This window comes from Primulina huaijiensis, unplaced genomic scaffold (genome assembly GCF_012295235.1).
Source record: "Primulina huaijiensis isolate GDHJ02 unplaced genomic scaffold, ASM1229523v2 scaffold29509, whole genome shotgun sequence".
Classification (NCBI taxonomy): Eukaryota; Viridiplantae; Streptophyta; class Magnoliopsida; order Lamiales; family Gesneriaceae; genus Primulina; species Primulina huaijiensis.
In genome coordinates this window covers 176,609-188,075 of record NW_027357014.1, presented here as the reverse complement: position 1 = coordinate 188,075, position 11,467 = coordinate 176,609, and the positions used below count along the sequence as shown (strand labels likewise).

The window sequence follows — 11,467 nt, the reverse complement described above, 5'->3', positions numbered from 1 at the left end:
AATGATGCTAAACCTTAATATTTTATTTTGTTTGCAATTTGAGGCTGAAATTTTGAGATGGAAACTATGTCCAACTTTACCAGTGAATCTAATTTCTTATTTAAAAAGATCCATCCCTCTAACATGAATCTAGGTACAAAAATCCCATTCCCAACTGCTCAACATATGAGTAAATAAGTCAGCAAATCTTATTAACATGCCTGGAAAAGATATCCACACTTCTGAAACAAATGCTATATATTAAAAAAAAATCAAGAAACAACACAATTCAACCTTGGACAAGACTCAACTTCTGTCTACTTCTTAAAATGCCAACATAATTGCATGATATTTCATCCAAACTCGATACTGTAGGACGATAATCCGGTAAGCCTATAACTTGTGAATGAATCTATTAAACACGTGCAATGCTTCTGAATGAAATCCAGTAACTTCAGGAGATGCAAACGTATAGGGAAGCACAATAGATAAAGAAGACTTGTAGGTTACAAGATGGAGCATGCACATCCGCCATTCTTCTTCGAGTTATCCTGCAGCTTATCTGTAACAAGAGCACCTTCAATATTAGTCAATAGTATGTCTATAGAATATCATACAAGGGCCTAAAATTTCCAATAAATAGCATGAGTTTCTAGGGTTAAGTGTATCAAATTCACGGTAAAGATGCGAGAAATTCATATTGTCCAATCCAAATCTAACAGTGCCTCACATTTCCACGCTCGAACTCTTATATGTGCCAGCTTGCCTCAACTCTTCAGTCTGTCGTATGAGAGTGGGTGACTACAGTTCGGCTTTCGGCCATATATGGATCGCACAAGATATTTTGACCCACATAAATGTCAAAACAGTCATATATTACATGTTCCTGTTACTCAAGCATGGCCGCCAATCATCAACAATCAACTGGAGGACTTTTTTCGTAAAAAAAATTATATGCCCAAATCACACTCTCGTCAGAAATAATCATGCAAGATAGTGCTTAAAACAAGCAAAGTCTCAAGAGGTTGGACTTATGTTTTGATGTCGACAACTCAAAATAAATAAACATTATCAAATCATGAATCGCATGATCCTTCTTTTCCAAGGTGAATGCTTTTACACATGCATGATAGAATAATAAGATTTGAAAATTTTACAACAAAAATGTGAGTGTTTATTATTACCACTATTTTTGTCTGGAAGAGGAGGTCGCACAACAACATGCATGGTGATGACACCTCCGGGAACTTCACTAATTGGAACTCGCGATTCACCAAGTGTTTTATTATTTTCCAGTATTTTTCCCGCATTAATGAGCTTTATGTCGTTTACGGATTTTGGTCCGTTTTCTTTATCTGCATTTCAAATGTAAGTATGATACATCATCACAGAGAAATAAAGATCACAACAAATCCAACACTAAATTTAGAATAAGAAAGAAACTAATAACATATTGAACTAGTGAAAAAACATTTACTATCACTTCCCACTACCACCTTTCAACTTCTCCTTCCCAGAAATGGAAGGAAGTGAGCTCAAAAAGAAATATTTTAATGCTTGTGCTTAAATGGACATCAAAATGGCTTTTGTAGTGAGAAGGAAAACAGAGAGAAGACAAGGCGAAGTGTAAGGAAGATTCCACCTTTAAAAAAAAACTGTCAAAATAAACAAATTCTAGGCCTACAAGCATTGATATTCAAGGGTGAATACCCCACACCAGAAAGGATGAGTTGAGCGATACTCCAAGGAGTCTTCATTTAATTTGAAGAGAGATTTCAGGTCTTAAAATCTTTTTCATATGAAGTGCTGTTTTGCAATTAAGTAATGTCATAAATTACTCTAATTTTTAAGTATGCCTCTATCCTATGGGGTTATCACTCATTCACATTCAGTGCCGGCACTGATACTCAAAGGAGGAAAAATTGAGATTAATATATGATGTCCCTAAGAGGTTTTTAAAAAATAAGGAATCGATAAAAGATTTGATGATTGATGATTGACCAGCTTATGCTTTGATCTAAGATGCGAGATAACAAGGCGGTAGAAAGTTGTCTGACTGGAAAAGATCCAGATACCTACGGTGAGACCATATCAAAGCCTACTGATTGATGCGGTCCTTGATAGAAGAACAACATAGGTGGAAAATGACAGGGAAAGGGATGTATCTTCGTCTTGGCACGAAATTGTAACGGATAACTTTATCAGAAGTCCCATTTACCCATGGCAGAAATACTAGGATCTGTCATGAAATAAATTTTGTGTTCGAATGAGAAATTAATGGAATTTAAACCAAGAAGTTAATGCCTGTCACATATATCTATCCCCTTTAAAATAGCTCCCATTAGAACAGTCATTTTTTATATTTCTAGCTCCTTTAAAAAAGGATATTCAAAATCAAGAAACTGAATTGAGATAAATTGGATCTATACACTTGTAACTAAAAACAAAGGAAGACGAAAATATTTTCAGGATATATACGTAATACAGCTATTATAAAACGAAAAAATATTAAAAATTCCAGTCTGTATTGTCCCATGGGACATGCCAAAATTTCAGTATCAAAAACTAAACTCCTTAGCTCCAGTTAATGAACAAATCTACTAGTGTCCACATGAAACATAGAACTAAAGACCAACTAAAATCACAAACAATCTAGAACTAGAACAAATTGCACAATAATCAACCTTATCTTCATTAAAAATAGCCAAAATATAAACATAAATAAAAAAAAAAGACAACCTTTGGGCCATTGTGCGACAATCTTCTCCTTCAAGGATGCCACAGTTGCACATGAATTATATTTGCTTGGTCCAATGTCACTACCATCAGCTAGTCTGAATTTGAGGTCAACCAATTCATCCACAGCCATGTATCAAATCTTACAACCAAGTATAACCTCAAAAATACTTGTAACCCACAAACCAAATCAACCGCAGCGCCTCACAAAACGCAGTTCAAGAAATTCAGAACACACCTAAAAAAACCCAGATCAGAACTTGTAGAATATCCTATGAATCTTGCTCGGTCAATCAAAAAGTACAAAACTTTCAACACTCTAATCAATTTTTCTTTCAGTCAGCTGCAAAAATAATCGAGTCCCCAGATCAAAACTGACTAGATTTTAGCAATAAAACAACCATATTGCTTGATTAGATTTGTGGAAATATTTTTTGACTCTACAAACTGCGTGGTGACATCAAAGACAACAAAAAATCGAAAGATTTTTTACCACCGATTTTAGTTTTTCTTTTTGGGCCTGAGGATTCTGAGAAAGAAATGGTAACGCAGACTTAAAAGAAAAATCAAGCCCTCGCCAGATGAAAGGAGAAAGTTCTTGTTGGATGAAAGGTATTTTTTATTGGATGATGTGGAAATGATGAAATTGTTAAAAACCAAAGAGGATCCAATAATGGAAGAAGACCAAGTAAGATTCTACTGCTATTTACCTGAATCTGTATGAAAAGCAATAATGACACTATTTACACGTTCAGTGAACACTTGGAGCTCGTAAATTTTGATTCAAANATCTTTAAGGTGTGTTTTTAATTAAAAAAATCATAAAAACATATTTAGTAAATTTATATTTCATCTATAACTAATATATATGTTTTATCTTTATCTATATTTTTTAATTTTGAACTATCATATCATTCATAACATAAAAATCTATTATACAAAACCATTTTTATACCTTTTAATTTTAATATAACATATATTTTTCACAAAAAAATATTTAATACAAAATTTTAATATATATGCATACATTGTATGTGAATGATCATTAATATATGTATATATATATATATATGATGAATTCAACATATTCATGACTCCACCTAGAATTGGCAAAACAGATATCAGGGTAGGACAACCAACTCATAACCTGTCACAACCCGTCATTTGACAGGGCGACGACAGCACGTTATTTGGACAGATTGAGAGATTGTCAACCCGCTAATTTTTAATCATATTTGATGGGTTTGGGCGGGTTGACCCTCAATCTACCATAAGACAACATTTTGTCGGGGTTGAGTCGTATTTTGGGCGAGACAAGAAATTATCAACCCAACAAGAAAGGTGACTCAACTCGATAGACATAATCTATTTTGACAACTCTAACTTAACCACGTAATTGATAAGATATAAATTCCAAATTTTGATTAAATTTGTAGATATCGTTTCAAATATTTGATGGAATGAGTTTTAAAACAAAATTAGTATTTGGAGGATTTTATTAAACTAAGACTGTTTCGAAATCGATTGTATTTTCTGGGAATTCAAATGATTTGCTGGGATTTTATCAAACGTATTTATCCCACATATCGACACCAAACAAAAGCGTAATATCTTTAATTTGATCGGAATTAATTAAATAACCATCTATTCAAAGTTCAAACTTATATTATTTTATATACCAAATTACATATCAATCATTGTCTCGTGGATGAACGATTGACAAATCAAGATTCGTAGAAATTGGATTTAGCAAATTCGAATCTTTCTTCTCCCGAAAATGGTGGTCGGAATTTCAAACAAGTGATACAAAATTATTCGATAAACTATAAAAACATGAATATTCAAATAATATAAACATTATCTAAAGCTATAATGTATGATGTTTTTATTCTCAGGTCTTTTAATTCTATATTGTTCTAGTCAGTCTATTTAAAATTAAAATTTATTTTTTAAAAATTTGAATTTAATTATAACTTCACGATGAATTTTTCTTGATGGTTTGTTGTATTAACATTATTTTACTTTAATTACATATATTGCTGCATGCATAATATTATGATTTTTTCAATAAAATATACTAGACAAGGTTTCCATTTCCCATCAATTCCTTGCGTGAAATATGACTTGTTATTTAAAATTATATGTTGTGAGATTAATATTTTTTTATAGTGTATCTAATTTAATTTAACTGTGTCTTACTATATAGTTATATGGAAATAATAATTGTATAATGAAAATTAAAACACCAAATTATGAAAGAAGAAAAAATATTGAAAAAGGTATCTAAAAAATTATTCAACTCAAGGGGAAAAAAATCAAAAAATTAAAAATCGAAAAATAAAAGAAAACAAAAACAAAAATGATGCTTATGTGATTACAGCCTTAAACGCCGGCACTGCGACCCTAAACCCACTGCAACTGTTACCATTGAAGCACTCCGGTACCGCTTCTTCCACCGTCCGATCATCTCCTTTCTCGATCCCTTCATTCCCACCGTCGATTCTGTCACCTGAACTTTCATCATCCACAACTTCTTCCTCTTCGCATCCTTCCTCAGAGAAAGGTGGTGGCTCGTCAGAAACGTCGTCGTCGAGCGGTACAAGATTCAGTACGAGTCGTCCATTGCACCGATGAACCTCGAAATATTCGCCTCGCTCGGGTTTCTCTTCTTTGATTATCAACCTCCCATCACTCGTACAATACTTCCTCATCACCCAAGCCGCGTGATGCATCGGCGGCGGGTACCCTTTCTCAGCCACTTCGCTCCTACGACGGATACATGCCCCACCGCCGCACGTTTTTGGGCTTTCTACATCGGGTTTGAGATCGACGCAGCTCTCCAACCCTACGCAATCAAGAAAATCACCCATCCGGGCAGTTACGCATCAGGAAAAGAAGGGGTAAAAATTGAAAAAATGGGGAGAATTCAGTTGAATGGTCTTGTTTGTGCATGGAGGTTGGGGCCATTGATTCATATATATATATATATATATATATATATATGCAGGAAAAATTGGAGAAGAAAGAGTACAGATGTATTGTATTGAATACAGAGAGAGAGTGGCATTGACAGCTAATGGTATAGTAATATGCATCACCGGGAAATGGGGGTGATTTTTGGATTTGGTAATTGGGATAATATTTGAATTAATTTCGATTTGGAGTACATTAATATATAATGTTCTTTATAAATTTATTTGGTTTTTTTTTAAAAAAACAAGTACTTAATATAGTTAAGTTACATATCAAGGGAAAAATGGGGAAATTTACTCGTTACAGAGCCAAGTAATTAGCATTAATTTTGTCAAAAAAATACGTTGTATTAATGGCATAGTTAGGTTCAGTGTACAGTGTGCACTACACATTAATTTCATCTTATTTGTTAATTATAATCCAAAAGAAATACACGCCTGGATTTTACATAATTTTTATGTCTGGTATATATAATTTTTCTCTCACAACAAACACTTCTAAGAACGTCTCACATGACAATTTTATGAGACGAATCTTCAACTCATGAAAAAAATTATTTTTTTATGTAAAAAATGTTACTTTTCATATTAGATATGAGTCGGATCAACTCCTCTCATGAATATAGACCCGTTAGACGGTCTGGCAATATACCATCTCCACAATCTTATGTTTTTTTTTCCCGAGCATTACACACAAATTAGAGAAAATAATCTGCATCAAATATTGATTATAATATTATTGGACTTTTAATTTTAATTTGAGTAATTTAAAATTAAGTATTTCTAATTTCATTCATATTAGATGTTAACATGTGCATGTGACCATATCATTATTATTTATAAAATAACGTACTTTTATTGTACTTTCTTCCTAAGGTAGATCTCTTTTGAGACGATCTCATGAATATTTATCTGTGAGACGAGTCAACCCTATCGATATTAATAATAAAAAGTAATATTTTTTCATTGATGACCCAAATAAGAGATCTGTCTCACAAAATACGACCCGTGAGACTGTCTCACACAAGTTTTTGCTTTCTTTCCTATATATAATTATAATATTATTTGTCAATGTACACCTGTTGTAGTGTTGTGTAAGCCTAGTACTTTTATTTATATAACAATATACTTTTATTATAAAGTTTAAAATATAAATTATATTAAGCATTAAAAGTTTTATATTTTTTAGTCTGTCGTGAATAGTTTGAGGTAATCCTTTTTCATGTGGAGGAGGTTAAAGAATTAAATTTTGGGTTAATTTAAAAATATTTGTAATTTTACGGTAATATGTCAAATTGTTAAATCTGAAAAGCGTTTAGAGAGGATGAATGAACTCTTTTAAAAATTCTTGCAAAATATGAGCTACAATAGCTCGTTTTTGAAATGTTAAAAATGAACTGAGTATCAAGATATCATTTCGAATTTGGTTATAAATTGAGCGGAAGAAACTCAAATATAACTCTTTAAAACTCGATTAAATATTTTGTAAAACAATTGAAAAAAATGCAAGTTGAATATATAAAAACGTTTTGGATGAAGTATTTTATCAAATACTTTGTACACAATATTTTAGTGTTTGGAAGAACACATAAAATGTTTCAGCAATTCCTACCAAAACTACAACAATAATTAAATACGATAAATAAAGATGTACAAATTTTTTTATGGATATTCGGATATTAACAACTCCTACGTCACTCAGTATTCCACTTAAAAATAATTTCATTAGAAGACTTTGGTTTTACAAATTTTTGTAACAGTACAGTTCGACTTAAGGCTTATATCTTTCTTAATCAAAACTACAAGCATCCACTATGGCTCGGACGACAATTCATGCAACTCAATACAAGCACATTTTTTAATGTCTATATACAAAGACTCTTTATCAACTATTCTATTAAACACCTCTCTCTTTGTATGAGTGACATCTATTCAAATGATGTTTTATTCTATTTTTGAACACAAAAGAGTGTTCTAAAAATTTGATTTGTTGTGGACGATCCATCTTTTAAAGCTTATCTTCACACGTCACTTCTTGGGCTTGTTCTCAGTCTAACTTCTTTTTTCTTTTATAATTTGCCCATCCTTTTAATCCCCATAAAAAAACTTATTGTTTGATCTACAAAGTGTTGTATTTATGACTTCCAAAAATGATATAGACATTATATACAAGAATGTGACTGTTTGAAAAGTTTATGTACGGTTTATGACATTTAAACGATCATAGTTGAGTTTCTAACCATTTTTAATATCGGGCTGTTTTTATGCTGAGTGTGGCTAGATATGTCTAGCTGGTCCGGTTGGAGTTGTTCCAAGTCTAGCTATGGCTCTATGTAATCCGGTCCGACTGAAGTTGGTCCAAGTCTAGTTGCAGCTAGATGTGGTCTTGTCTGACTGGAGTTGGTCAAAGTCTAGCTGTTCTTTTATCTTGATTATAACACTTGATTCATCGATTTTTGAGCAAAGTGATGAATATAAAAATTATAATCATTTATCTTACATTTCTAAATAATCAAGAATCACTCAATTTTGAGTTATTATGAGAGATATATACTCAAAATATCAGGCTATATACAATCTTAAACTCGTGATTCATTAAGTGCAAAACGAGAAATTTCATATCAATTTTCACCGTTTAAGATCTTATATGGGCATCTACTTAGTAAGATAATTTGCGCAGATCATTGTGTTAGCTTCAAAATGCATACTGAATCATTCTATTTTTATAAATGAGCTAAAAGATATGACCAAAATACCATAACAGCTCATGTCTAGCTGACAGTTGCATCTATGTTATCCAACTCGGTTTTGCATCTACTATTTTGCCTAGATAACAGCCAAATTAGTCAATCCGGTTTGAGGTATGACTTGTATCAATTTGCGTTCTGTTCAGCAATTTTGCTTTTTTCATTTCAATGAGATATCATTGAAATACTTCAACTAACCAGATTTCTAACTTGACTAAATTATAGTTATATTTTCTCAAATCTTTCAATTTGAAATCTATCAACTATATAAATAACGAAATATGTTAACACACAATAACAAGTTTAGTTATAATCAAAATCAAGATTGCTAGCATTTTAGCAACCCAACATAGAACAATTACCATAAAATCCTTGATGTTGGTGAAAATCGTGATACTTGATGGAAGATCAGATCTTAGTCGGTGATTGACTTGTCGAGAGGTCAGGTCTCGAGAGATCAACCCAATATAAAAATGGTTTTTAGCTTATATTTTGAGTAAATATAATATATATAATAAATTAAATGTATGAGTCAAAATATTTTTAATAGTCAATATATTAATTTGATAATAAAATCAACAGTTCATGGTATACTGAAAAAAATTTAAGTTTTTTTTATAGTTATCGATCTTAAAAAATAACGTTAATTCGTGAAATATCATGGTGATTTCCACCGGTGTCAGTTTAACCAATTTGATCCTTGTAAGTTGCAACTAATAGGATTATATCCGAATGTGCCTGTTTGCATACACTTTCGGACTCAATGACGAGTCGGGAATTTCTTTTACGTGCTATTAATTCTAAATTCGTCCCAGATTGTGAATCCGAGATAGAGTTCAAGTACATAAGATTAGATATGTTAAAACGAGTTAATTGGACGGTCCGACCTGTTTTTTTTATGGGTTGGGAAATTACCAACCCTACACACTTATTTTTGGTGGCGGATTGTAAATTAACAATAATCAAACCGAAGACGGCCGAACAGAACAATTTTTTTACAAATTATTAATTCGAAATTCTAATTCACGATCTAGCATGTACATGTTGGAATATTATTAATCTCAAGAAACGTTAATGGTACAAATGCATTAATCTTCGATAATAATTATTATCATTAGCAAAATATTTTAGTTAAATACAAGAATATGTCCAATCGATCGAATTCCTGATTCCAATTAATTATCACATATACGAAACATGCATTTATTGGATATTAATTCCATAATTTGAAAGTTGATACTCTATCTACACCATGAGATTATAATATGGTGTAACGATTAAATGAATTATGAAATAAAATTATATTTGTTAACAAAATATATGGAAAGAAAGATATAGATTTAGATGTCTACAAGAAAAATGATTTTCCGCAGCACGTCATCAACGGCGTGCATTAAAAGTACGCTGCGAATATTACTTTTAACGGCGTGCACTCATATGTGCGCTGTTGATATTATTGCACTTGACAGTATTAACGACGTGCATTAAAAGCACGCTGCGAATATTACTATATCCGCAGCGTGCGTTTATGTGTACCGTTAAAAAATTATATAAACGACAGCGTGTATGTAAACGTGCGCCGTAAATATTTAGCGACGGTTTTCTGAAAACCGACGCAATATTTATATTAGCAACGGTTCTTTAAAACCGTCGCTATATTAGCGACGGTTTAAGTAAAACCGTCGCTAACGTTAGCGACGGTTAATACAACTGTCGCAAAATTCAAATTAGCGACGGTTATATTATAACCGGTTCTAATAGCGACGGTATAAGTACGTCGCTATTAGCGACAAATTAACAACCGTCGTCATTAGCGACGATTTAATACAAAACCGTTGCTAAGAGCGATGGTAAAACCAAAACCGTCGCCAATTGTCTTTAAATATCTCCAGTCGAACCATTTCTTCCCACACCACTTCAGAACACTTGAAAAATTTCTCTCTTAGTCGATTTAAGTTTCGATTTAAGGTACGTTTTTTTGTTTCAATTTTTTGTAAATTTTTAAGTGTCAGTTAAGATGAATATTGTTATTATAGTGTACGTTTTTTTTAAGATTTGTTAAATTATAAACGTAATTTTTTTATTGTAATAACAAGATTAGCGACGGAGTTGACATAAACCGTCGCTAAAATAGCGACAGTTATTTTACTTCGGGCGCTAATTAGCGACGGGATTTTTGAAACACCGTCGCAGTGTAGCGACGGTCTTTTAAAATATCCCTTCGCTAAAGAGCGACGGAATTTTAAAACGGTCGCTAATATTAGCGACGGAATGTGAAAACCGTCGCTAATTAGCGACGGTTATGCTATGATTATCAACAGCGTCCGCACGCTGCGGATATTTGTATTATAAGCACGCCGCGGATAATCTTGAACTTTCAACAGCTTGCAACTTTGCAGCGTGCAATGTGCGCCGCAAAAAGTGAATTTGTGCGCTGCGAAAAGCCATTTTTGTTGTAGTTAATAAGTATGTTTCGAATAATTGACTATGCAAGTAATTAATATGTTAGTAATTTAATTTGAAAAATTCCAAATAAACAAGATCGCAGCATCTCAGTTTCACTGTTAAATTGAAAGCAAAAACTTATGTGAGACGGTCTCACGGGTCGTATTTTGTGAGACGAGTCTCTTATTTGGGTCATCCATGAAAAAAAATATTACTTTTTATTCTAAGAGTATTACTTTTTATTGTGAATATCGGTATGATTGACCCATCTCACAGATAAAGATTCGTGATACCGTCTCACAAGAGACCTATGTACTCTAAATTGAAATGGGATGGAAAAATTAAATTAAGTTACGACACACACTCACACACACACACACATATATTAAAGATATTAAATTTACATATTATGAATTGAGAAAGTTTAATATGGTAGTCCACAAAATTTGTCGAATAATCATTACGGGGTGACCTTTGGTCCAAATTCACATTAAGAAATACACTCAATAGGGACATATCATCAATATATTAAGTAGAATATCTTGACCGCATCGTAGTATTACGATAAGAAACAAATTCATATTAGAA

The 11,467-nt window shown here is 32.3% G+C and overlaps 2 protein-coding genes across 2 annotated transcripts; both read right to left on the bottom strand.

The window, feature by feature from the left end:
- Positions 1-191: 191 nt before the first annotated feature.
- LOC140967906 (membrane-anchored ubiquitin-fold protein 3-like) lies at positions 192-3,400 on the bottom strand. Its single transcript, XM_073428690.1, has 4 exons — positions 3,209-3,400; positions 2,719-2,953; positions 1,164-1,334; positions 192-541 (listed from the first exon to the last, which is right to left on the bottom strand). The coding sequence occupies exons 2-4, from the start codon at positions 2,846-2,848 to the stop codon at positions 486-488; spliced, it is 357 nt and encodes a 118-aa protein (XP_073284791.1). The 5' UTR covers positions 2,849-2,953; positions 3,209-3,400; the 3' UTR covers positions 192-485.
- Positions 3,401-5,000: 1,600 nt separating this feature from the next.
- LOC140967863 (uncharacterized) lies at positions 5,001-5,691 on the bottom strand. The gene has a single exon (XM_073428630.1). The coding sequence runs from the start codon at positions 5,583-5,585 to the stop codon at positions 5,082-5,084; it is 504 nt and encodes a 167-aa protein (XP_073284731.1). The 5' UTR covers positions 5,586-5,691; the 3' UTR covers positions 5,001-5,081.
- Positions 5,692-11,467: the final 5,776 nt, after the last annotated feature.